Source organism: Malus domestica, chromosome 02, assembly GCF_042453785.1.
Source record: "Malus domestica chromosome 02, GDT2T_hap1".
Classification (NCBI taxonomy): Eukaryota; Viridiplantae; Streptophyta; class Magnoliopsida; order Rosales; family Rosaceae; genus Malus; species Malus domestica.
The window spans coordinates 34,709,265-34,732,765 of NC_091662.1; the positions used below are offsets into that span (position 1 = coordinate 34,709,265).

Below are 23,501 nucleotides of genomic sequence, written 5' to 3' on the forward strand. Positions count from 1 at the left end.
TTTTTTTCTTGTTTTTTACCCAAAAAAGCCCTCTTCTCCTGGTTGATTCTGTTAATGATGATTGGAGCTAGTTAATATGCTAAGATTCTGCATGGATAAAAAGTTAAAAATCTTGATGGGTTTATCATGGTAATTAAGTTTAACCTCAAATCAAAAAATCAATCAGTGACTAATCATAGAACCATATACCTCAACGAATGGAGTAGTATTGTTCACTACTATATTGAGAAAATACATAATCGACAAACAAATCACAGTTTGACATGTGTGCATAAATTTTTATTTCTGTAAATTTAACGAGTTGTTTTTGCATTAGTGTTAGACTGTAATTTGCAGTTAACGATCGTAAAATGACTCTTTATATGTAAGGAGTCAGTGTTTGTACAAACATATCATACACACTACACAAAAAGTGCAGATTAGACTTGTATTGTATGTGACTCTCTAAAACTGTTGGGCAATCTACAATGGAACATAGGTCAACATATATGACTCTTCAACCTGCCAATGTTCGTTTAAGTCCAGCTCTTTGGTCTGGGGTCAGTCTTGTAGGGAACCTGATCTCAAATATGATCTTCAAATCACCCCTATTCCCACGCTCCTTTGCTATTGGCATACCTTCCCTGGCAACGACAAGCTCGTAGCCCGGGTTCACAATGTCAGTCACCGGAATTGATAAATCACGACCATCAAGCGTGGTTAAGTTCACCGTGGTTCCGCCCAATGCGTCGGCCAATGTCACCTTTTTGTTCACAATGAGGTCATTGCCATCTCTCTTGTAAGTGCTGTGTGGTTTCTCATCGATCACAAAGACAAGGTCTGCCGGCAGGTGACCTAGCTGCTCGTTTCCTTTATCTGGGAATGTAATCTTGGTTCCCTTCTTCCATCCTGGCTTCACATCAATCGTCAATATTTCTTGTTCCGTCACTTGGCGTCTGCAAAGCAAAATAAGTCAGCTGATATTACGTAGATATTTATATATACTTGAAGCTGTTATTGACACTCAAAAATAGTTGTACTCCAATCCTTTCTTAATGAAAAAGTTAACGGGGGAGAGGAAAGAGCGCATAATGACTATTTTATATCATCGTTTACAATGAACGACGGTGAACGAAACAGTATCAGTTGGCGAAATCAATACATGTTCAACTAGCAAGCAATGAATCAATAAAAAAAGGTCGCACCCAGTGCACAAGGCTCCCGCTTTACGTAGAGTCTGGAAGAGGTGAATGTCGGCTAGCCTTACCCCCATTTTATGGAGAGGCTGCTCCCAAGTCTCGAACCCGAGACCTACCGCTCATGGGCGAAGGCACTTGCCATCACACCAAGTGCGACCTCTAGCAAGCAATGAATCAATAAAGAAAGAAAATAGGGAGAGTGTTAAAAATGGTTACCCATTTGCATCAATCACACTCCTTGATATCTTCATCTTCCTCGTTGATCCAGAATACAGCTCCTCAAGGCTGCATGGCAATTTGCTCTCAACTGCTTGTGGTTTCTTTGGCGTGACACCTTCACTATATGATCGAAAAATATTTTCACCACCGCCACCAAATGCCCCGAACGTCCCCCCTCCATCGGATGAAAACCTCATGGATTTCCCAGGTCCTGATGATCCAAATCCGAAAGGACTACTTCCGAAGAATTCTGCAAAAATGTCCTCCGCGTTCCTAGGATTAAATCCCTTGGATCCACCTCCATATGAGAATCCACCACTTCCAGGTGGTGGGATATCTTTCAAACCTTCTTCACCATCCTGATCATAAACTTGTCTTTTCTGAGGATCACTCAACACCTGGATTCACAAAACCCTTACGTTATTTTATTCACACTACTAGCTAGAACAAACCTGAATCTTAACTGCTTGCGTATATAAATGAAGGAGCACAGACTGTGAGATACTATCCAGAGAGAGCCATTTAATTTCTGCACATCTTTTTTCTCCTTCTTCGTTCTCTTGTTTATTGATGCCCTTAGATTATTTTCTACTTTATTCAATATGAATGCTAGAAATAAATAAACCGGGATGCGTAAGAACGGAAAAATTGTGCGTGAAAACCACTGCCTTTAATTTATAAGTGCAATCTAACTAAGCACAATCTAGGCTCATGGCCCCATATATTTGGTTGTAAATTCAGAGTTGTTGAGAAAGGGAAAGAAGATGCACACAGAAACACAGAAGTTTCTGAGTGCCTGAATCGATATTGTCAAACAATGTATCTGATATATATGTTATCGATAAATTGTGTTGCTGGATACAATATCAACACATTATTGATGACATATTGACAATAATAAAGAACATACGTCTCTTCCCTAACAAAATTATAGATATAATTAAGTAAATGTGTAAGAGAAAAAGAGAGAGAAAAGAGAGAGAGAGAAATGCATGCACGCCTCATAAGCCTCAGAGATCTGCTTGAATCTGGCTTCTGCTTCTTTTTTGTCATTAGGGTTCTTGTCCGGGTGCCATTTCATGGCCAGCTTCCTATACGCCTTCTTTATATCATCTTCTGTAGCATTCTTGTTCACCTTCAATACACTGTAATAATCCACCCCCATTCTCTCTCTCTCTCTCTCTCTCTAAAACAAAATTATGAACATAAAGATTAAGACTTGAGAGTCGATCAGAAAGAGGAAAATGGTGAAGTGGGATTTCAATTTTGATTGGTCTTCTTCTTCTTCAGAGAATCAGAATATGTTACAAGAAAAAGAGAGAATATGAATGTTTGATGTCATGCTTCCTCCCTCATAAACTTTTTCCCTTTTTTAGGTTGCAGTGAAATTACGGTATATTTTGTTAAGACACAATGACGGCATGACTCCTATTTACAAGGAAGGAGGATGTGGATCATGGGACTTTCTTGGATGCTTCTGACTCCTTAATATTTTGAATGTTTTAACCGTAACACAAAAATTAAGATATATACGACTGTTAAAGCGCCCGAAATACCTAGTAATCCGGAGCACCCGAATTTTTTTATAGTATCATTTTTTATTTTAGTTATGTTTCTACTTTACTGTTGGCATCTAAAATGGTTGGACTAAGTCGTATAATGGTGTGTAATGATCTTTCCATGTACTTTATCATTTCATTTTACGAGTGTATAATGGTGTTTAATAGTCAAAACCGTCAATTTTCTAAATTATTTTTTTAACAAACGATATTATCTATACTAAGGAAGATGTTGACTTAACCTCACAATGAACTAGCAATAATGTGGGTCAAATTGGCGAGAATCGAACCTAAAACTTCTCACTTATAAGTGAAAAGAATATCACTGGACCATACTACTAAGTGACTCTAAATCATCTTTAAAGATTAACTTCTTAAAAAATCAACCGAATTAGAAATCGATTCCTGGTCAGATCAATGATGTCGTAATTTTGGTTTTATACCATGTAGCCCAATAACCTCATACAGCCCATCACTACCCAACAGGGCCCAACAGTAGCCCAAATCTGTCCCCACCACCCAATCCATAGTTCTCTCTCTGGGGTCCCTCTCTCTCGTCTCCCTCTCCCTCTCAGCTTCTGCGTGTTCTCTCTTCACTCTCCTCCGTCTCCGATTCCGCAAACTCACCTTCTTCTCGGCCTCATCTTCTTCGAACCCATCCCCTTGTTCTTCTCAGCCTCTCACAGTGGCAGCATCACTCGCCCACTCACTCACTCCAGGTACACCTCTTAAACCCCCTTTTGTATTTTTATCTTTCCTGATTGATGAATTAATTTGGGTTTTATTAATAGTTTAATTTGGAGTTTAATTCAGGTTTGTAGTTGGGGTTTAATTGAGGGTTTTGCTTAGGTTTTGAATTAGGTGGGTTTTTGGTATTTCAGCTCCCCAAGTTTTTCACTTTCATTGTGGATTGTTGTTTTTGGATTTAATTAGCTTTGGGTTTTTCATTTTTCTCAAATTCCCAGCTGATTTGGCTTCCAAATAAAAACCAACAAATCACCTAAAAAAATAGCTCCCATTTGTAATTTGAGGAGCTTTGTTGGGTTTTGTTTGGTTGCCCTAGACGACGGATAATAAGGGTTCTGTTTGAATGTAATGATTTGAAGTTTATATCTTTGAACATTTGCAGGTTAAATTTGGTGATAGCCATGCCAGACGTGCATTCCCTTGTGAATGATTTCCTTATTAAGCTTAAAAAGCGGTTAGTTGTTCTTCGGCGCACTTTGATAGACTATACTGGCACAAGCTGCGTGCTCAAGAGACTATACTGGTTAATAGGCATCTTTCATAATTCATAATTTGATTGCGAATATTTTGTTGTTGCAGTAAAATTGAGGGCTCGCTGGCCACCGCAAAACAGACGGCTGAATTAATTCGGTCGGTAATTTCAGCGCAGCGGGTGCCCTACACAAATCAAGCTGGAGCATTGATTGATGCTGTGAAGGCTGTTGGGGAGCAGCTGATTGCTGCAAATCCTGTTGGTAGGTGTTTTGAAAGATGGTTCAATGTTGCTATTTTTAATGAGGAAATTTTGCCATTAGTACAAAGGTTATTTATGTTACTTGGACATCTTTGTCTGTAATGTCTGAAAAGACACGGGGCTGTGGATGGACATCTCATCTCAATGACTTGTTACTGTTTAAAAAATTTGTTCTTTGTGGTAGTCATTTTGGAGGAATTATATAGCTTTCAAATTGTAGTAATATGAACTTCAAGTACTTTTGCGACCATGTTTTTGTCGCCTTTCAAATTGGACTTTATCTTTGTTAGTGATATGGGTAGACTTAGAATTTATATTTTATCAAGTTTCAAATGCAGATATAATAACAGACTGTCTTCTTTTTAAGTAGCATAAATGCAGTGGGTAGTAGTGAGTATCAGGGTTGATAGTGTTATATTTTTACTTTTTGTGTTGCTGTAGTTGGTACTTTTGATAGAGTACTCATTTGACTTTGAAGAATATAGTCAAATTACATAAATATATAAGTGTACTACAGATTATCCTGTTAAAAGGATAGTTGGTTTACAGTCTTCTTTCATTTCAAAAAAAAAGAAGGATAGTTAGTTGATTACGGTGACCAATTTGTAGTGAATCATCCAAAGCTGAGAAGTTCCTCTCTGTTTACAGTCAATCAATATGTATAATAACTTTTATTTCCTAGGAGGAGAAATGTGGAAGATAATGTTTCTTCAGCTTTCACGTGGGTCCCCTGAAGAAAAGCCAATAGTAACCTCTTTTCTAGATAAGCAAATACTTTGATACAAAAATTCTGTCCTCCTTTTTGTTCAAGGAGTTTGGACGGCTAGAATTGCAAGGGCAAGTGTCAAACTCCTCGTGGGTGTGGGGTTAAGTGCTCTGCTATAGGAGCTATATGCCTCCTACCATGCCCTCCCCACCAAAAAAATACCTTTGCACGAGAAAGGAAAGCTAGGTTATGTTGTCGCTCCTACTGTATATGACCCATAAACCTTAACGAAGTTTGAGATATAATCACCTAGCTTTGCGTAAACGCAACCCCTACTCCTTCCTTGTTAATATGAAGTCCTTATTTGTTGTTTAAAAGAAAAAAGGAGGGGACATGGCAACCCTTATTGAAGCTTATGTGGCACTTACATAAAAGTTTATAGATTCATTTGAGAGATAAGTAGTGAGGATAACTTGATCATTTTCAGCACATAAAGGGGAATTTTAGTAGCGGTTAATTGGACAGGCTGTTGAACTAGCTGCTCAAATTGTTCTTAGAAAGATATTTGAAATGTACCCCTTAGAGAAGCATGAAGGAGGTTATTGTGCACATCTGTGCGTGTCTTCATTTAATTTTTGTTGTCAAGGACATTTTTAGATCAAAGCACGTGAATTGTTTATTTGCTTGCAATCCTATTGAAACTATAACTTATGTTAGCTAAGTCTAATGATTATGTTAGCCAAGTTTAATTATCAAATTTTCTAAAATTCATTGTGTATGCAAAACTTTAGCCTGTTGCCGTTTTTGTTTGTGTATCTTTAGTTAATACTCATGTGTTACGAAACAAAATGATATCTCCTTTTAACCAAAGAAAACAAGTGTTATATCTCCCAGGCATATAGAGCAAAGGTACATGATGTATGCATTTGAATTTAGATATATTTATCTTAAGATACACTGCAAAATCTTTTTCTTATAATATGGACGTAGAGGCTTATTTTTTTGATTTTCATAATAATGTTTTGCGCATATGATCGCAGAGCTTGCTGTGGGTAATATTGTGAGCCGTGTTTTGCACATTATTAGGGAGGAGGATCTTTCTCTCACTACTGCTGCTATGGCTGGGTTGAACATGTCAACTGTTAGTGATGATGAAGATGATGACCGTGACAACCATCCGGTTCTATCTGCCGCTGTTGTTGCGGCTGCTGCAAGAAGCACACTGCGTCCACCATCTTTGCAAATGCTGCTTGAGGACATACCTGATGCAGCAGCTGTTCCTCGCACTTCATCATCTGGGGGTGATTCTGAAGAAAAAACCAAATGTATGATTTTCATTCTTAGCATCATTGAGAAACTTCTTTAGATACACCTTTCATTTTCCTCTTTAGATTAGAAAAAAAAAAGGTTTAAGGATAGGATATACACATTTGATATCTATTTCTGATCATAAATGTGGTATTTGTGTTTGGAAATTAGTCAATTAAAAATTAGTTTTTTAGTGGTCTGGCTTGTGGTGGTGGAATCGAAGTTAGTACCTTTTAATGGCAGATTATACAGCCATATGACTTGTAGATATATGTTTTCTTTCATAGCTGCTGATAAAAGTTCAAGAAGTCGGAGGCTGAAGCATGATGTTATTGAAGCAGTCAATGAACTTATACAAGATATTGGCACTTGCCATGAACAGATTGCTGAGCAAGCAGTAGAGCACATTCACCATAAGTATGTATTTACCCCAAGCCTTAGCTATTAAGTTTGTCTCACTGTTACAGTTTATCTTTTCTTTCAACTAGAAAAGCATCCTTCTGTCATAATATGCTTAATTTCAATGTAAAAATGCGTATGAAATATAATAACTGGTGCTAAGTTTGATTTTGCGTGAGGTTGCTATGTGCTATTGTTCTAACTTCGAACACGTATATGAGGTGGTTAGACTTTTTGGTGATTTTATTATAGGCTCAGTATGGTTGAGGTGCTAAGATAAACTCTTTGGTGTTCGACATAGCAGCGGTAGAAAAAAATTTCGAGTTTAGCTACTAAGCATAAATTAATTAGGGCCAAACGTGCTTCCATCTGTCCATCGATCTTTCAAGCACCCTTGCGACTGAGTCACAGTCACGTCGTATTTCATTTGTTTGTATTTATTTGAGAAATTAAGCTACCTTTTCCTGAGGAAAGATTTCTGCATCACGAGGGCTCTTTCTTATTGATTCATGCACATTTTTATTCCTTTAGTTGGTGTTTATCTTTAGGTTTGAATTAGTATCTAGGATATAGGCCTATATCGGAAGTCCTGAACCCTTAGAAACCCAGAACCTTATGCACTCCAGTGACACTCTCTGGTAAGCACATCATTCTCTTCATACCAAAAAGTAAAAAAATATATCATATTTCTCCAGAAAAGAATTGGACAGGGCAAAGATTGCAAAGATCGCAAATCTTGATAAATAGGAGATTGCAAAACATGAGAAAAAAATGAGACCTCAATGAGAATATTTTGCTAGAGTGGCTTGTGGTTGATTTTAATTGATGTTTCATTGTGGTTATTTAAATCATGCTACTAACTGCTTTTCTTTTGCAGCGAGGTTATATTAACTTTAGGTAGTTCAAGAACAGTACTGGAATTTCTATGTGCCGCGAAGGATAAAAAAAGATCGTTTCGGGTATTTGTTGCAGAGGGAGCTCCAAGGTTAGTGTAAAAGTCTGCATATTTGTTACAGCGAATGGGATCCATACTGATGTAATTTTGATAAATTATTGGTAACCATTGTTATTAATTGATTTGTATTAGGTATCAGGGGCATCTTCTTGCTAGAGAACTAGTTGCAAGAGGTTTACAGACCACGCTGATAACTGATTCAGCTGTTTTTGCCATGATATCTCGAGTCAACATGGTATGATGTGATCTTAGTATATTTTTTCCCAATATGAAACTCTACATCCTTGTTCACCCAATCAACTTCATATTGATTTTTTAATGTTAAAGGTTATCGTTGGCGCTCATGCTGTCATGGCCAATGGGGGGGTTATAGCACCTGTCGGGTTGAATATGGTAGCACTTGCAGCGCAAAGGCATGCTGTCCCTTTTGTTGTACTTGCCGGCAGTCACAAGGTAAGTCAATTCAATCACTGTTCGGTGTGCCTTGGAGATTCTAGAGACTTGCTGTCATTCATAAATTGGGTTTCTTTTAAAATCAAGACGCGAAGTTGAAGCAGTGGGTTCCACCATTAGAGAATTTTCAATGAATAGATTAGCATGAGATAAACATCTTTTGCGGTTCTAGGAAATAGAGACACAAGGGAAAGATGAAAGAGCAGGTTAGAAAGGCATGATTCCCATCTGCATCTTAGAAGGACTATTTAAACTCAAACAGATCTACCTGTGATGAATGAGTATTGCCTAAATTAAGTTGCTAAAGTAAAATTTCAGTCCCATCTATCTGATAAGTGTCCTCAGACTCAAAACACGCAAAAAAATGGAATTGCAAAGTATACAACAATTTTCTTGTCTTGTAATGCTGTTTAAAATGTCGATCAATACACTAGTTTCTTATAATTCCAGTTCAAACTATCTTGAATAATTCACTTTATATTCATGGCATTCTCACGTCATCCAAAAAGGCATCGTGATACTTATGTTACTGTCTGAGAGTTATTTTCTAAAGTAGGCTCTGTTAATGTTTAGTTGTTAACTTATTCAAGTTTTTAATGGCTGCTTCCTAGTATTTTATTAGCCTTGTTTTTGCTTGTTTAGACTAGATTGGGGATCAGATCCTATGGGATTTTGTATGTGGAGTTGGTGTTAACTGGATTGAATCATTGAACTGGGCGTCATTTCATCTGCAGCTCATTTCTTGAACTTTAGCCCCAAGGCGTTTTCTTTAATCCAATTCTTTTCCTGGTGGTTTACATGACAGTTGTGCCCTTTGTATCCTCACAATCCTGAAGTCTTATTTAATGAGTTAAGATCTCCTTCTGAGCTACTGGATTTTGGAGAGTTCTCAGATTGTATGGATTTTGGAAGTGGCACTGCTTCGTCGCTTCTTCAAGTTGTCAATCCTACATTTGATTATGTGCCACCAAAGCTTGTCAGTCTATTTATCACTGATACGTAAGTCAACTAATTTCATGCACCAAATGGAACTGAAATCATAAATTAAAGATTTCACTTATTGAATTTCTAGTCTATTGTTTGTAGGAACCAATGAAAAGGGAAAATTAATATATTGGCCAGATCTTAAAGAAATATAACATTCTCATCTGAGTATTTCATACTTACTAGTTTTCTATTTCCCGACTAACTAGCTAGTTTGTAACTTACTATTGTTATTCCTTCACAGGGGAGGGCATAATCCTTCATACGTGTACCGGCTCATCGCAGATTATTATTCTGCTGATGATTTGGTGGTCCAACGAAGACCTGCTATGGGCAGTTGAGTTCAGCTCCCACATGTTTATCATATTCTTGGGTAAGTTTTTAGTCTAATTTTAGTCTCACAACCATTGGTATGTGTCTGGTGTATTCAGGTAAAGTACATCACTTTGTAACTGTTTTGAAATCCAGTACCAGAAAAAGTGAACTTTCAAATTCTAGGATCAGTAAGTTATAAATGATTCACACTGCAAAAATTTATTCTCTACGCCGAACTTTGAAGGGCTGTTTTTCGTTTTTACCCTCCTGAAAGTTTGACATGTTAAAAGTTTTATTTGAGTGTTTATATCTGTTGTATGCTCTTTCTGGCTTCTTATGGTTTTTGGTTATTTCCACTAATTTAAGTTAGTCTTCGCATTCGGTTCAATGAAGAAAGAAAACCTCGTTTTAATATCCTCATATGTATTGATTCCATTTTTGTCATGATCCGCCTTAAGCCGCCTTTTCTTTGTTTTTGTAGATTAGTCCAACTAAAACAGGTGGAAAGATGTTCCTGAATTTTGATTTCAATCCTAATCAGAAAACTGAAAATTTTAATAGAACAGCTGACAATAATGTAAGGAACCTGATCTGAACTTTTTGTTTTTATTTAAAAAAAAATGGTGCCTTGTGTTGTATGTGTTCGAAAATTCGCTTATTTTTCTTTTTTGGGTTGAGAGGAAGGGATGCAATCAAATTAAGGCAATTTTCGAGATATGAACTGTCTGAAGTGTATTAAATCTTGACAGATATACCGTTGGGTGTGCGTGTGCCTCAAGTTTCGTCATGAATGTTTATTTACTGTATATTGAACTAACATTTTGCCTGTATTCTAGCTTCAGGCAGTATAATGGTGATGGATGGATGAAGCGGAAAATGAAATTAAACTATCGTCGTGCTGAACCATGAGGAGCGTTATCATCATGCAGGACGAGTAGCAATATGAAGTACGAACCCGGGACACAAGAGAAACAAGGAGAGCCAATTTTGTGTATGTGGCCATTTAGGAAACGTAGAGCTGTATTGATACTGAAGTGAATAGACTAGACAGTGGTGATTTTTGCGATCGTGGAAGGACAAATGGAAAGGCATATTGTTTCCCATAACAAGATGTGTTGCGTGGAGCTTTATCTTTTAGAAAACTAACGAAAAGTCCAAAAAAACTTCTCTTTTAATGAAAAGCCCTTTTTAAAGGTATAGCGAATAGTACCAAGAAAAGGTATAAATGTGATTTTTCGTTAAAAGTGAACAGAACTATGAGTGTTTTGTTAACCTCCCTATCTCCCTATCTTTTAGGAAATTGTTCTTCGTGCCCCTGCTCTTCTTGTTGCTCCTCGAAAGAAAACCAAGTGACAATTTCTAAAGGAAATTAATTTTTGCAAATTGTCACTCGGTCTTCCTTCCCTATGCATCCTCGTTTGTTTCTGATCTTTGGATCGAATAAATCAAATTAGAATCAAGTGACGGAAAACCAGGGATGTGTAGAAGAAGAAAAGTGGTGCGGAAATTAGGTCCTTATACAAAATGTGTTTTTCACACAATGTAAGTTAAAATTCGTGATATGGGTTATTTTTTTCGGGTAAAATCTAAACAATAACCTTACTTTAGAAGAGAAGCCTAAGTACAACCATTTTGGCCAATATTCAAGAGAATCACGTACTGTCATGCATTTTAAATTTCTTACCGAGCTGAACAATCAAACTGAAAGTCTATTAAAAGTGATTATCTAATTTCATTAACGACGATTATATTGTATCTTTTAAAGATAAAAGATATCTAAATTGGAAATTATTACAACACTAGAAACAAACTGAACATAGTCCCGTACATAAAAAATAAAAAACTGCAATGCTATAGTACAACTTTACAAGCGCCCAGTAAGAAAATCAAGACATTACTGGTGCTCTACGTCAAACCAGAAGAAGATCGACGTCCGAGCATAAATAACTCGAACTCGCTGCAAGGTCAAGTCTCCGCTAGTCAAGACAGCCTTGGCACCTCCTTCAATTCGAGTTCGAAAAACAGAAACGCCATCATTAGAACATTTCACAGGGGAAGATATTACCGTCTGGGCACTAGCTGTGCTCACAATAGGGCACGAAAGATGGTCTAGAGGATTCGTCTCGCATTGAAGCACACACCCCTCTATCGTCACCCTTCCGCTCCTATGAAGCAAGCAACAGCCAAGCTCTGCCTTCACAGTCAAGTTCGCCAATTTGCAGGTCGACAGGAGCTCCAATGCACTGCTCAAACAAAATGAACAGTGCATGCCAAACCATTTTCTCATGATAATAACAGAAGAAAAATACAGTGCGGTCATACTTTCAGGAGCACTTCCGGACTGCTACAGTAACAACTAAAAAAACTATCGTGATGATTTATATTTTTTCGTTTAAAAACACACGAAGAAGAAGAATAGTCCTTTGGACTGACTGCTTCATATTGAAACCAATCCCGCTTTAATGTTAAAACCAATTAGCAGTTAAAGTAGGAAAAGTGGAAAACCAACAGGAGGACCAAAAATGGTCCAAAATCATACAAAGTTCGCTAAGGCCATTCCTTGGGCTGATTTTTTTTTGAAAGAAAGGATAAATTTATTGTATTTCTCTGATATCAAATTCAAAAATAAATTTGTATATGGTAGAAAACGTATAGGAAATAAAACCACGATTTCAATTTTAAGAAAAAGTCAAACATCGTCTTACAATCACGAACCGAAACCTGTAGGACTATTAGTATTTGGTGATATTTAAGGAAGTGAAACGTTGAAAAGAATAAACAAAACAAACGATCAATTTTTTTATTTTGCTAGCATTCTGCCTTACATAAACCATAAAAAAAAGATCCAAAACAAAAAGAAAAGTCGGAAGAGCGAAAAGTTACTAAAATCATTTTCAGGCAATAAAATTTCTATCCTCAAAGAGTAACAACTTTAACTTTCTGCAAGTAAAATTTAGCAGCACGGAAGTGGCTCCAGGAAAGATTTGACATTGAAGAGAGTAATCTCATACAATCACCGCACAACAATAAAAAGTAAAGCGTAGCCTTAAAACACACATACCTGTCAGAACCTCGAGAACAATATATAGTCGTCTCATCAGGTTGCTCACCTGCACCAATCTGTACAAAGAAACTTGAAGATAGTGAATGGAGAAAAAGTTGGAATAATCTACCTCTAGCATTTTGATAAATGCATCCTTCATCCAGGTGATGTAGGATAATAAAAAACAATAGGAATGCAAGAAGATATTTAGACGCACTCCGGGCTTTGGCATCACACCAAAGGCGTAAGTGAACCACTCTCATAGAGAAATTAAAAATATTTCGGCATCACATCGGTGGTGCCTTGAAACCCCTCCAAGTGAACCTGTGCCTCACACGGATACAAGAGATCCATAATTTCTTTTCACTCGCTCTCATTTTAAAATCTTACAATACACAAATCTGTAAAGATCCACATTAATCTACTTGAAAATCCTAAAGACTAAGTTATGACACCTGATACATTAACCTGCAGAGTACATGTGCAAACTGCATTTATTACATAAGAAACTAAAAAGCCTCTAATTTCTTAAATTTTAAACTTGGCTCCAGCATCACCAGGACAACAGCACACACTGCGTGTTTATTACATAAGAAACTAAAAAGCCTCTAATTTCTTAAATTTTAAACTTGGCTCCTGCATCACCAGGACAACAGCACACACTGCGTGTGCAAACATGCAAATTGAGTTTAGGGTACTTGGAGACATACCAGGCAAAGTCGCTTTTTTATTTGAATATTATAAGCAAGATGTCTTCCGCCTGCTGCAATTAGAATAGTGTCGCCTGGCCTGTAAGAAAAAGTAATGAACAGTTTAATAGCCCACCACATGAACAAAAGATTTATACAGACAGATTTAACTTTCCAAACCTTGCAGCCTCAACAGCTGTCTCAAGGTTGGGGAAAACCCCAGGCTCCAAAAGATCTTTGACAGACCGGTCAACTCGCAGCCACAAGCGAGGGTGACATGCCAAGTAAAGCCATCTGTGGCAAACGAGGGCGGTGTTATACCGATCTGCAAACTCAATAGCAATTTGAGACAGAAGTTGAAAAAAATTGATTTGAAGCATGCATTTAAGCTATCAATATCTATCACAAAAACTTGATACAACTGATATAGACAAATTTAGACAACCATAACATCCATTTTAGTGCCCGCCAAAATATATACAGGAACAATCTCATCTTTCCGTCATAACAATGCAATTATAAAACTGCTAGAAAATTCAAAATACTCTGCCAACATCTCCAATTCTCTACATTCTACAACTAAGTCTGTAACTTGACAATACCAGATGCTTTAAGCAGCCCTGCGGTGAACACAGACCGAACTATTCTTTCGCCTTTTACTAAAAATACTGTGTGCAACGCCGCATCCAGCGGCATCCGCCAATTTTTTTTCATGGGATTTCTCTTCTTAGAGAAGCCCCACAAAAATCTTTTTAAAAAAGGGAAAACAAAGAACCATAAAATCGCTAAAAACCAATAAAACCACAAGAATTATGCAATAACAATTACCCAATTTACAGACCGCAGAGCAAAACCCTAAGGCCACAATTGACCAAAAATATCAATGAAAGTGCAATTGAACCAAAACCCAGAAACTGGCACGCTGCAATGACTCATAAGTCGAATTAAATATTGGGCTTTTGCATAAAAGTTTCAATCTTCACGAAAAATATAAGAAGAAGAATAAGAGAAAAAAGAGAGGCACCTGGGATGGGAGAGAGGAAGCTGAAGATGTGCATCAGACATCCATCATCAAGATTATTTATAAGGCATGAGGACGACTTTGAGGAGCTCCTGCTTCTCTTTGTCTTTGTGAGGCTTCTCCTCCACCTTTTTTGCTCTATCTCCTCCACCACCTCCTCCATAGCCTCTTCCCTCTCTGCGTCTCTAGACTCTTGCAAGAGAGATCTCTTTGGAATGTTAAGGTTGTTGACTACGACAAACCGACACACTTACCACTTATCTTCCCACACGTGCCAATTTACTTTTTTTTTTATTTGGTTCGTCGGACAATTAGTAACACGAAACGGGTTTTACCATATGAATCCGTCACATGATTCCTGTTCATATGCATTATTAGACTGAAACGTATGATTACTCTGATATAAATTGCTCTCTTAGTTGAAAGTGATACTGGTTAAATCTACAATAAACACTAATTTACATGCGAATTTGTTGTCAAATTAAGCTAATTAACTAAATAATATAAGCGTGATCACATGTGCTAGGCTTTTGATTTCTCTTTCATTAACTTGGTTTTGGGTTTTTATCACAATTGGTTTTTGAAATTGATATACCCCATTAAGATGATTTCTGAAATAGAAAATCGATCAATGTAATCTCTAAAAATAGGTGTCGCACATCGATGTAGTACTTTCATTACAATTTTGTAATTTTTTTTGTTATATGCTTATGATCGGGGTCTAAAAATTTAATTAAATATTACCATGTAAATTTAAAATAGTTAAATAATAATAAAAAATGTTCTATTTTTATATAGATTATCCAAGGGAAATAGAGATGTTAGTTTAAGAGTGGTAAGGCACCTAAGTACTACTGATGGGTCCTGCAAAGAGTAGTGCCCTCAAATGCATTCAGTATGATTTTTCATGCACGACGACGAGTGAGTTCGTTCTTGTCTAAAGGGATATAGAAAGAGAAATGCACAGATAGATAAAGAGAGAGATAGAGGCGCCGTGAGTTTGAAGGTTTGTCCCTCGGAAATTCATCAGAGGCTCGTGTATTCGGAGCTATAAACATACAACGAGTACATCGGAACACTAAAGGTCGCTTCTCATTGATCATCGTCTTCTTCCGATTCTACTGCAATCTTGCAGTTAGTGCAGTACTACTACTAATGAAAAATACATTAAGGTGGTAGTGGATCTTTCGTTGAACAGTACTACAGATGAGCGTTGATCTACTCGTTCACGTTTTATTTGGATCTTTTCCTCTTTTCTTGTCAACCAAGAAACGGATTGATTATATTTGTTATACTGGAAAGGTTACATATGCAAAACTTGCATATACAAAATCTTAGTAACTGAATGATTCCAGTTTCAAGCCAAACTCATGAAACGAGATATGCGCAGTTGTTCGTCATATTAATTTTTACACCCTTCGGAAGATGTAATGCGGCTTGATTAACGAAACATCTTGATGCAAACACTCAAAAGAAAATTTGAAACCAGCTTATATCGTGGCTGGACTTGGAATTCGATTAAAGGCACTCTTTTATAGCTTTATGAACATTATCTATTCTAAAGTTGGTGGGCAATTGGCCTGTTCATGGCTACAGTCAATAAAATGTCACTTGATTTCACGCTATTTACAACAAAACCATCAGATTTGGGCTGGGTTGGGAAGGTAATTCTTAAAAGTTAAGGGGTAATTGTGTCCGTTGGATTGAGCTGAATTTCACTTTATTTACAAAATTGCCACCACCATTTCTTTCCCTCTTTCTCTCTCCCGACTCTCTCGATAACCATCCATCAAATCCCCCATCCTTCCATTTTCTCACTTTGTAAGCTCATTTCCTACAACCCTAGCACCATTTCTCTCTCATTTCTCTCAAATTCGAGAGACTTCTCTCTCCATTTCTCTTAACCTAGCCCCAGCGCTGCTCACCCCATTCCTCTTCATCATCTCAGTTAAATCCGTCGAACAATCACCGATGCACCTACACATGAACCCATATCGAATTTTCCTCCCTCTCCTAAAGACCGCTTCTTTGCTTTCCCTAGTTAAACACTATGCTTGGCCACTGAGCTCTGAGTTCAGGGCTCTGTCCCTTTGCGGCGGTGAAAATGTGTTATGATCCCACATCGACTACACAAGAAATTGTGTAGTGGTATTTAAGTGCAAGGGTCATCCCACCTATTAGACTAGTCTTTTGGGTTAGGCTTTTCCTTTGGACTTGAGTACCTAACATTGGTATCAGAGCCTAGGTTCCCGATGCTGCGGGACTTGGCGTGTGTTGCCACCTTGTGAGTATGGGCTCCCAAGGGACTTGGTGACGGGGGACTTGGCGACTGGTGCCGCCGTGGGCGTCGGGTCTTCCGAAGGGTGGTGTAATGTTATGATCCCACATCGGCTATACAAGAAATTGTGTAGTGGTACTTAAGTGTAAGGGGTCCTCCCACCTATTGGACTAGTCTTTTGGTCGGGCTCTTCCCTTGGACTTGAGTATCTAACATTGGTATCAGAGCCTAGAAGGGTGGTGTAATGTTATGATCCCACATCGGCTATACAAGAAATTGTGTAGTGGTACTTAAGTGTAAGGGGTCCTCTCACCTATTGGACTAGTCTTTTGGGTTGAGCTCTTCCCTTAGGCTTGAGTACCTAACATTGGTATCAGAGCCTAGGTTCCGATGCTGCGGGGTTAGTGGTGCCGCCTTGGGAGTATGGGCTCCCAAGGGACTTGGCAACTGGTGCCGCCGTGGGCGTCGGGTCTTCCAAAAGGTGGTGTAATGTTATGATCCCACATCGAGTACACAAGAAATTATGTAGTGGTACTTAAGTGCAAGGTCCTCCCACCTATTGGACTAGTCTTTTGGGTTGAGCTCTTCCTCGGGCTTGAGTAACTAACAAAATGGAGTCTCCACCTCCTCGGCGATGGCCACGGTGGCTCAGGTTTCGACCCAAGACGACAAATTGAAGGATGCCCAGATGGAGGCAGCTGATAAGCCTGAGAAAGTCGTGCTTCCAACCAACGAGTCCTCCGAAACCCTCATCAGAATTGGATACACGGTATTTATTGAAATTTCATTGCTTTGGATTGGATTTATGATTGTGTTATGTTAAATTGAAGTAGGAGTGCTTTCCTGTTGAATTTTTAGATTCTTAGGAGCTTCCCCTTTTTGAAAGTTTGATGCTTTTAATCAACTATTTTCAATTCTACGTTACTAATTGTCACCTGATTCTGTTGTGAAGAATGAGAAAGTGAGGATGAAGAAAAGGTAAAGTTTCGTACTTTAGTGTTTGATCCTGAAGTAGATTGAATTTTCACTCTCTCCGATCAAATTCTTCTCCTTCCCAAATTTTCTGCTCAAATCTCAAAAATTCCAGGAGCGGAGCGGAATTTAAAATGTGCTCTGCTTCTATCTGAATTTAGCATGTTTGAGAATTGCTAATGGATTTACTATGTTTCAGAATTTTGGATCGTTGGAGTGCAAACTTGGTACTTTGCATTTTGAGGTATATAATCATACACCTTTTTTTTGTTCAGAGCTTAATCAAGGGGACATCCTTATTTAGATTTTCTTCTCAGTGAAAAAGAGAATTAGGCCTCGGTTTTGTTTACATGATTCTCTAATTTCTGTGATGTTTGATATCTATTTTATGGTTTGTGTTTTGTGGATTTTAGGAATTTGGATTTGGTATAAACTATTTGCACATGTTCTGTTGAATTATTCTGCTATATCGGTTAACCTTGGTCTTTGGTTTTCAAATTATGCTTTTTTTTGGGTATAAATCTTGGGATTTTGGGGTTTTTACTGTGGTGGGTTTATGGAAATTCAAATTTTTGCATTCGCAAATCCACAATTGCAGTCGAAAATCAGGTGGTGGTACTAATTATGCTTTTGAGAAAACCTACTTGCATGTTCTTCTCTCTCTCTCTCTCTCTCTGTATTTTCTTTTTCCTTACATTTCTTAGTTTTAATTCTGTCTTCCTGCCCGTAAAATTGAGTAATCAGTAGTAATGCATATGCAATGAATGGATGCACCAATGTATATGCAAAAATCATAAGTTGGGTTAATATAGAATTATAAATTATTTTCTGTCTTCTTGTCTGTAAAAGATGACTGATAATGTGTTTTTCTCTGTTATTTAACCCTCCCAAAGAGAGTGGGAGTGGGTAATGACAAGGGTATTTGGCATGCTATAGCTCATTCTTAACATGCTATAGCTCATGTGAATCAGTTGCAGAGTGATTTTAGTGTTTGAATTTCATCTGTCAAGCATTATCTAAATTGCATGAGTGCTTCAGTGTTTGTTTGAGTTTGATCTTTCTAATTGTATGTGAATTTAATACATATGTAGTTGCCCTGTTTGGCTTTGGGGTTTTGATTTGGTGGTTGTGGATTTGGGAATTACCATTGATAGATAGCATTCAAGCAAGATGCATAACTCATACACACATTTTTTTTTTCATATTCCTTTTCTGCCATCTCTTATTTAGATTTGTGTAATTGGTTGGCTCAAAGATGGTTTACAAGGCAGGGCTCTATATTCATCTTAAGACTGGTCCATATATTTGTTCATAATGGAATTTTGGGAATGATCATTTTCCTCGGCAGTTTTTTGTTTTGTCAATGAATTTCTTTTTGAATGTTTCTATTTTCTTTAGGGGGTTTCCAGTTTGGCTGGAGTTTGTTCCAGGCATTAGCTTCAGAACAAATAATGAGCCTTTTAAGGTGTGTGCGCTTTTTTTTACTAAGGATACGTAATTTGAAAAGTTGACAATTTCAGTCATTTGTCTTAGTTAATCAACGATTAGTTTTTTACCTTCCCCAAAAATTTTAATTTTATTTTCGAGCCCTGATTTCATATTAGGTGCCTTATCTTCATTTGGATTGTTCTGTCTCATATTGGAATCTCAACTTCTACCTATGTAAATTCGATTTCAAGTTTTTTAGTTCATCAGCACAAACAAGATCATGAGCATTTTGGTAGCCTGCAGCTCTCAGTTCTTGGTATTTCTTCTTACACATAATTTGGTTGAATTTTTTATTTTGTGGTTTTGGAAATTCAAGATTTTTTTTTCTGCAATTTATATTTCCATTGAAGTTTTTGAACTGTTGTATTTGGTTGCCAGTATGATTACTTATGGACTATTTCGCCATATGCATTTGCTACAAAATGTAAAATTTATTTTAAATGAAACATGTTGAAGTCCTCTGCGCATTTGCATAAGCTATTGTGTGTTGTTAAAAGAGAGAGGGCATCTAGCATACAACACACATGCCATGGGTGTACAACTAAGTTTGCCATGGAAGGATTTCTGGATTTCTTTGATGCCCTCTCGTTCAGCCAAACCTTTGCATTTACATAAATTTTTAGATTGCAGGGTCTGACAACATCAAGCATATAGACCGTTAGTAGCTATAGATTTATTTTTCAAATCATTTTGGAAAGGAAAATTAATGGATGGTAGAAGTAAAACTGAAATTGAAAAACACCGAGGTTAAACATGTACACTTGAAACTGTACCATTTGTATAATTTTTTCAAAAAAAATAAAAATAAAAAGAAAATAAATTAGGGTCACATGGCTTCACCAACCTCACAACACACACGCCATAAGATGAAATTTAATGACTACTCTGTTGCTCAAAGGGAGATGGAGGGTAGAAGGTAATGGAATAAGTCTGTTCTCAAAATCTGAAACTAATATTATCAATATGTTTGAATTCTCTTCTTTTCATTGTCATTATTTGGCTTTCTTCATTCATTGTTTGTTCATTATACAATTGTTTTTCTTACCAGTAAAATCCAACTGTTATAGTTTGATATTACAGATATGATATTCCAAGAATTAGTTGTTGCAGTTTATAATCTAATCAAATTAGTAAGAAAAACATATGTTCCCATGCATGTAGAAACTCAGTGGAGATAAAACTACATTTGCAAATGAGGTAGAGCACCAATGAAGTGATTAGAGTGCATGTGTTGTGTGGTCTAATATAGGATGTACATAAGTTGAAGGAAGGATAATGTGACTTATTGCATGTAAATTTGTCATCAAATTTGAAAGATATTGTATACTTATTTTGGAGACTGATATATCATTGTTTGATTTTAGTCCTTTGTTTTTACCTTTTCAAATAGGTGGTTTGCTTCTCTATATTTTCTCATTGCCTCCACGCAAAAGGTCAGTTTTCTTTTCTGTCATTAAAATATTCTTAGATTGTGGTTGTATGTGTTTGGTTTTTTGCTATTGTATCTTTTGAAGTTTGCTTATTTGTATATTTGTTTGCATTTGGTTTTGCTTGGTTGGTCTATAGGTGGCTTGGTTGTATTTTCGCCCTTCCTTTTATCAGTTTATTGCTTGGCAATGTTAATTTGCAACTGCAATGCGCAAAAAAACTAGGACTAGCAACAGAGCGGGTGATACAAGAAAGACATTAATTCCTGCTTTAAGTGGGACACAAGTGTCTAATGAGAATATTTATGATACTAACAAAGTGGAAATCAACCTGCATTGTTAGTTTTTACTGCCCTCATGTAAATTTGTAATCAGTCATCAATTTTTGTTCTTTTAATGTACAGTTTTGGGTTTGTGGTATTGTGTTCATTGATGCTATTGGTCTGGAGAATGTTAAAATCCCACGTCGGAAACGTAACAAAATGAAATACAAAAATAAATGAATGTTGGCAATGTTAATTAGTGGTGAGCCGCTAGACCGCCTCTAGAATGACAACTGGGTGGCCCCATCAATTTTCACTTTTGAGTTTCCATCTAATTTGGTGTCTATCTTTGGCAAATAGATCCGGGGGCCACCGATTGTTAGCAGCAAGAACAATTGCTTCTTGGGCTCTTCTAACTGACATTCAGTATTATGTGAGGAATTATAATGGTTTCAATTCTTACGTACTTTTCCTTTTAAGTTTAGCATTGTAGTACTAAGTTTTCTGGATGTCACACTGAATCCTAGACAATGTTTTAAGTAGCAACAATGTGCGTAACGTGAAGTGAGTTGCTTTCCTTTGATCAATATTGACCGATATCCTAAAAGAACACTTTTGACATGGTTCAGTTGCTGCAGAAAATAAAAAAAGATTTCTCCCTGTCACGGACAAGAAAGATGGATACATATTTGTCTACCCTTTGGATGGCAGGTGAGAGATTTCTGTGTTTCATCAGCCTCGGTCTTATGTGCTTGATCCCTTGCTATTGCGGCCAATTTTATTGATGGGGTTTTCCAGAAACTTACTATCAAGTATTATGTCTTCTAATTTTTTACTTTCCCTTTTCTGTGTAGTAGGTTGATTACTTGAAACTATGATATTGGTGACACAATACAATCTACAAATGAATTATGCATATTTATATATAGCAAGCAAAGATTGACTTCATTGGTTCTTAGGTACTACGTCTTTTTAGTTGCTTTGTGTGGAAACTATTAATGCATGTTGCGACTAATACATTCAACGCCCGCAGCAAAGCGCGGGCACATTTTCTAGTTACCAACTAAAGAACATGGGATATTATTATTAGGTGCAAGAAACTAGAAGCAGATCATCAATTCAGTACTGTTTAAAGAACCAAAAAGCCCCAATTGATTTTATGATGGATATTAATTAGTATAAAATTGAAAAGCCCCAAAAAGCCCCAGTCAATTCAGGGAGGGAATAAAATGAAGAGTACCACATAAAAATATAAATTGGAGGGAACACTTGGGAAGAAAAAAAGGGATAACAAGAAATTAAATTGATTTTATGATGGATATTAATTAGTATAAAATTAATTATGAGAATGTGATGTATAAAAAAAAATGATGAAAGACTATTTAAACTTGCCACGTTGCGAGTTTTGAGTGAATTGTAGTGTCACTCAGTATTGGCGAGAAGGGATTCTTGATCTAGTAGTGGAGGAGAAAACCTCGAGAAGGGATTCTTGATCCTCTCAACAATAACAGGGTCGCCATCAAGAAGGCAAAGGCTCCGCTTGCAAATGGTTGCTTTGAAACCATCGTCGTGTAGACCACCAATTTCAACTTCTTTCCAACTTTTTTTCTCTAAATCAAGCCAAACAAACTTTCTAGAGTCTATCTGCACAAGAACACTTTCACCATTCTTTGAGAGCATCACAGGTTTCCAATAACCACGACGAAACTCATCGACCCACCCAATCGAATAAAGCAGGGTCCAAGATCCATGTTCCTTCATAATCCAAGCTTCTCTGATGCACCAACGAACAACACATAGCGAGTCTCCCAAGACCTCTACAAGCCAAATATCACCATCCCTATCAACCGGGTTGGGAAACCAGTGATATTTCTCACTGGCAAGCTCAAAGGTGACAACATAGAATTTTTCATCTAATACGTTATATGCCTGCCAACTTAAAGAACCGTTCGAAAACACGATATCACTCATACCTAATTGAAACTCATCGCGCGGCATGTTTTTTATCTTTCTCCATGAGTTGGATTTTAGGCTATAAATTTGATATTGGTGCACAGCAATATTCAAGTCCCCTTTAACAAAAAACCTTGCAATTCCCAAAATTTTATAGTCGTCGTTTGCTGAATCATACCCGAATCCATAGGAACGGTGCAAATATAAATCTGACGATGGAGGCTGCTCAAACGTTGGGGAGGGTATCTTTTTGAACTTTTGAATTGACGGATTCCACAAAACAAATTCCTCGACCTTGTCGACCGTCTCGGTGCGAATGCAAATTATCCCATTGCATGAGACCAACGTGTAAGGAAAACGAGTCCAGCCTTCTACGTCTAGCAGAGGCGACTGTCCGATTCCCGTGGCTCGTTCTATAGTACCATCGTTGTAAATATTAGAGAACTTCAACTTCCTCCCGTCGTGGGAATTACCTGCAGTTACTAAAAGAGAGCCAAAAGAATTGGTTTGGATGGAGCGTTGATGGGATTTGATAAATTTTTTGTCATGGATGGTGGCATTCCAAGATTTGGAAACACACAAGCATCGTAACAAGTCCTCGGGCGGGAGCCGTAAAAGGATTTCAAAGATCAGCTCCGGTGGGAACTCCGCCATGGTTGAGACTTGCAGAATTCTTGTAGGTTTAGTGTTAAGCTTCCTTTGTGCGTGGAACACGGGTCTACACAACTGGTAAGATTCTTGTGTTAAAAAATAATAACATAAAAAATAAAATTTCTCACTACTTATATAATAACCACTTGTGTTACCGGCA

General features: G+C 37.3%; 4 protein-coding genes, 1 long non-coding RNA gene and 1 other non-coding gene across 9 annotated transcripts; 3 read left to right on the forward strand and 3 right to left on the reverse strand.

The window, feature by feature from the left end:
• Nucleotides 1-264: 264 nt before the first annotated feature.
• Nucleotides 265-2,871, reverse strand: LOC103411499 (uncharacterized). The gene is made up of 3 exons (XM_029096128.2): nucleotides 2,398-2,871; nucleotides 1,395-1,795; nucleotides 265-935 (listed from the first exon to the last, which is right to left on the reverse strand). Exons 1-3 carry the CDS (start codon nucleotides 2,560-2,562, stop codon nucleotides 497-499), a joined length of 1,005 nt encoding a protein of 334 aa, XP_028951961.2. The 5' UTR covers nucleotides 2,563-2,871; the 3' UTR covers nucleotides 265-496.
• A 627-nt stretch (nucleotides 2,872-3,498) lies between these two features.
• LOC103411508 (uncharacterized) lies at nucleotides 3,499-10,753 on the forward strand. Of its 3 annotated transcripts, XR_011578547.1 has the most exons (12): nucleotides 3,509-3,675; nucleotides 4,086-4,157; nucleotides 4,283-4,437; nucleotides 6,183-6,467; nucleotides 6,738-6,867; nucleotides 7,727-7,834; nucleotides 7,937-8,039; nucleotides 8,132-8,257; nucleotides 9,063-9,256; nucleotides 9,486-9,614; nucleotides 10,038-10,133; nucleotides 10,393-10,753. XR_011578547.1 is itself a non-coding variant. In XM_029096124.2 (11 exons), exons 2-10 carry the CDS (start codon nucleotides 4,105-4,107, stop codon nucleotides 9,580-9,582), a joined length of 1,251 nt encoding a protein of 416 aa, XP_028951957.2. In that variant the 5' UTR covers nucleotides 3,499-3,675; nucleotides 4,086-4,104; the 3' UTR covers nucleotides 9,583-9,614; nucleotides 10,393-10,753. The 3 variants fall into 3 exon arrangements, 2 of the variants coding, with proteins under 2 accessions (XP_028951957.2, XP_070673995.1); XM_029096124.2 differs by lacking the exon at nucleotides 10,038-10,133 and having other exon boundaries at nucleotides 3,499-3,675; XM_070817894.1 differs by lacking the exon at nucleotides 10,038-10,133 and having other exon boundaries at nucleotides 10,399-10,753.
• A 511-nt stretch (nucleotides 10,754-11,264) lies between these two features.
• LOC103411520 (F-box protein SKIP5) lies at nucleotides 11,265-14,618 on the reverse strand. 2 transcript variants are annotated; one of them, XM_008350149.4, is made up of 5 exons: nucleotides 14,313-14,618; nucleotides 13,469-13,613; nucleotides 13,310-13,388; nucleotides 12,618-12,676; nucleotides 11,265-11,799 (listed from the first exon to the last, which is right to left on the reverse strand). In XM_008350149.4, exons 1-5 carry the CDS (start codon nucleotides 14,470-14,472, stop codon nucleotides 11,451-11,453), a joined length of 792 nt encoding a protein of 263 aa, XP_008348371.2. In that variant the 5' UTR covers nucleotides 14,473-14,618; the 3' UTR covers nucleotides 11,265-11,450. The 2 variants fall into 2 exon arrangements, with proteins under 2 accessions (XP_008348371.2, XP_008348378.2); XM_008350156.4 differs by having other exon boundaries at nucleotides 13,469-13,582; nucleotides 14,313-14,538.
• Nucleotides 13,905-14,024, forward strand: LOC114823798 (U5 spliceosomal RNA). Its single transcript, XR_003771745.1, has one exon. It is a non-coding gene; the product is annotated as a U5 spliceosomal RNA (small nuclear RNA).
• Nucleotides 14,619-17,202: 2,584 nt separating the features above from the next.
• Nucleotides 17,203-21,685, forward strand: LOC139190623 (uncharacterized). Its single transcript, XR_011574952.1, has 4 exons — nucleotides 17,203-17,565; nucleotides 17,759-17,803; nucleotides 20,438-20,480; nucleotides 21,376-21,685. It is a non-coding gene; the product is annotated as an uncharacterized lncRNA (long non-coding RNA).
• Nucleotides 21,686-22,159: 474 nt separating this feature from the next.
• On the reverse strand, nucleotides 22,160-23,344 carry LOC103447588 (F-box/kelch-repeat protein At3g23880-like). Its single transcript, XM_008386784.2, has one exon. It carries the CDS (start codon nucleotides 23,342-23,344, stop codon nucleotides 22,160-22,162), a length of 1,185 nt encoding a protein of 394 aa, XP_008385006.2.
• Nucleotides 23,345-23,501: the final 157 nt, after the last annotated feature.

Bases quoted from the DNA above. Each gene is read 5' to 3' on its own strand.
- LOC103411520 (XM_008350149.4), bottom strand. From the start codon at position 14,472: ATGGAGGAGGTGGTGGAGGAGATAGAGCAAAAAAGGTGGAGGAGAAGC. The intron at 13,614-14,312 runs GTGCCTCTCTTT...TTGAGTTTGCAG, and splicing joins CTTCCTCTCTCCCATCCCAG to ATCGGTATAACACCGCCCTC. The intron at 12,677-13,309 runs GTATGTCTCCAA...TTCTTTGTACAG, and splicing joins TAAAAAAGCGACTTTGCCTG to ATTGGTGCAGGTGAGCAACC.
- LOC103447588 (XM_008386784.2), bottom strand. From the start codon at position 23,344: ATGGCGGAGTTCCCACCGGAGCTGATCTTTGAAATCCTTTTACGGCTC.
- LOC103411508 (XM_029096124.2), top strand. From the start codon at position 4,105: ATGCCAGACGTGCATTCCCTTGTGAATGATTTCCTTATTAAGCTTAAA. The intron at 4,438-6,182 runs GTAGGTGTTTTG...ATATGATCGCAG, and splicing joins GATTGCTGCAAATCCTGTTG to AGCTTGCTGTGGGTAATATT. The intron at 6,468-6,737 runs GTATGATTTTCA...TTTCTTTCATAG, and splicing joins TTCTGAAGAAAAAACCAAAT to CTGCTGATAAAAGTTCAAGA.
- LOC103411499 (XM_029096128.2), bottom strand. From the start codon at position 2,562: ATGGGGGTGGATTATTACAGTGTATTGAAGGTGAACAAGAATGCTACA. The intron at 1,796-2,397 runs GCGTGCATGCAT...TTGTGAATCCAG, and splicing joins AGATCTCTGAGGCTTATGAG to GTGTTGAGTGATCCTCAGAA. The intron at 936-1,394 runs GTAACCATTTTT...TTTGCTTTGCAG, and splicing joins AGTGTGATTGATGCAAATGG to ACGCCAAGTGACGGAACAAG.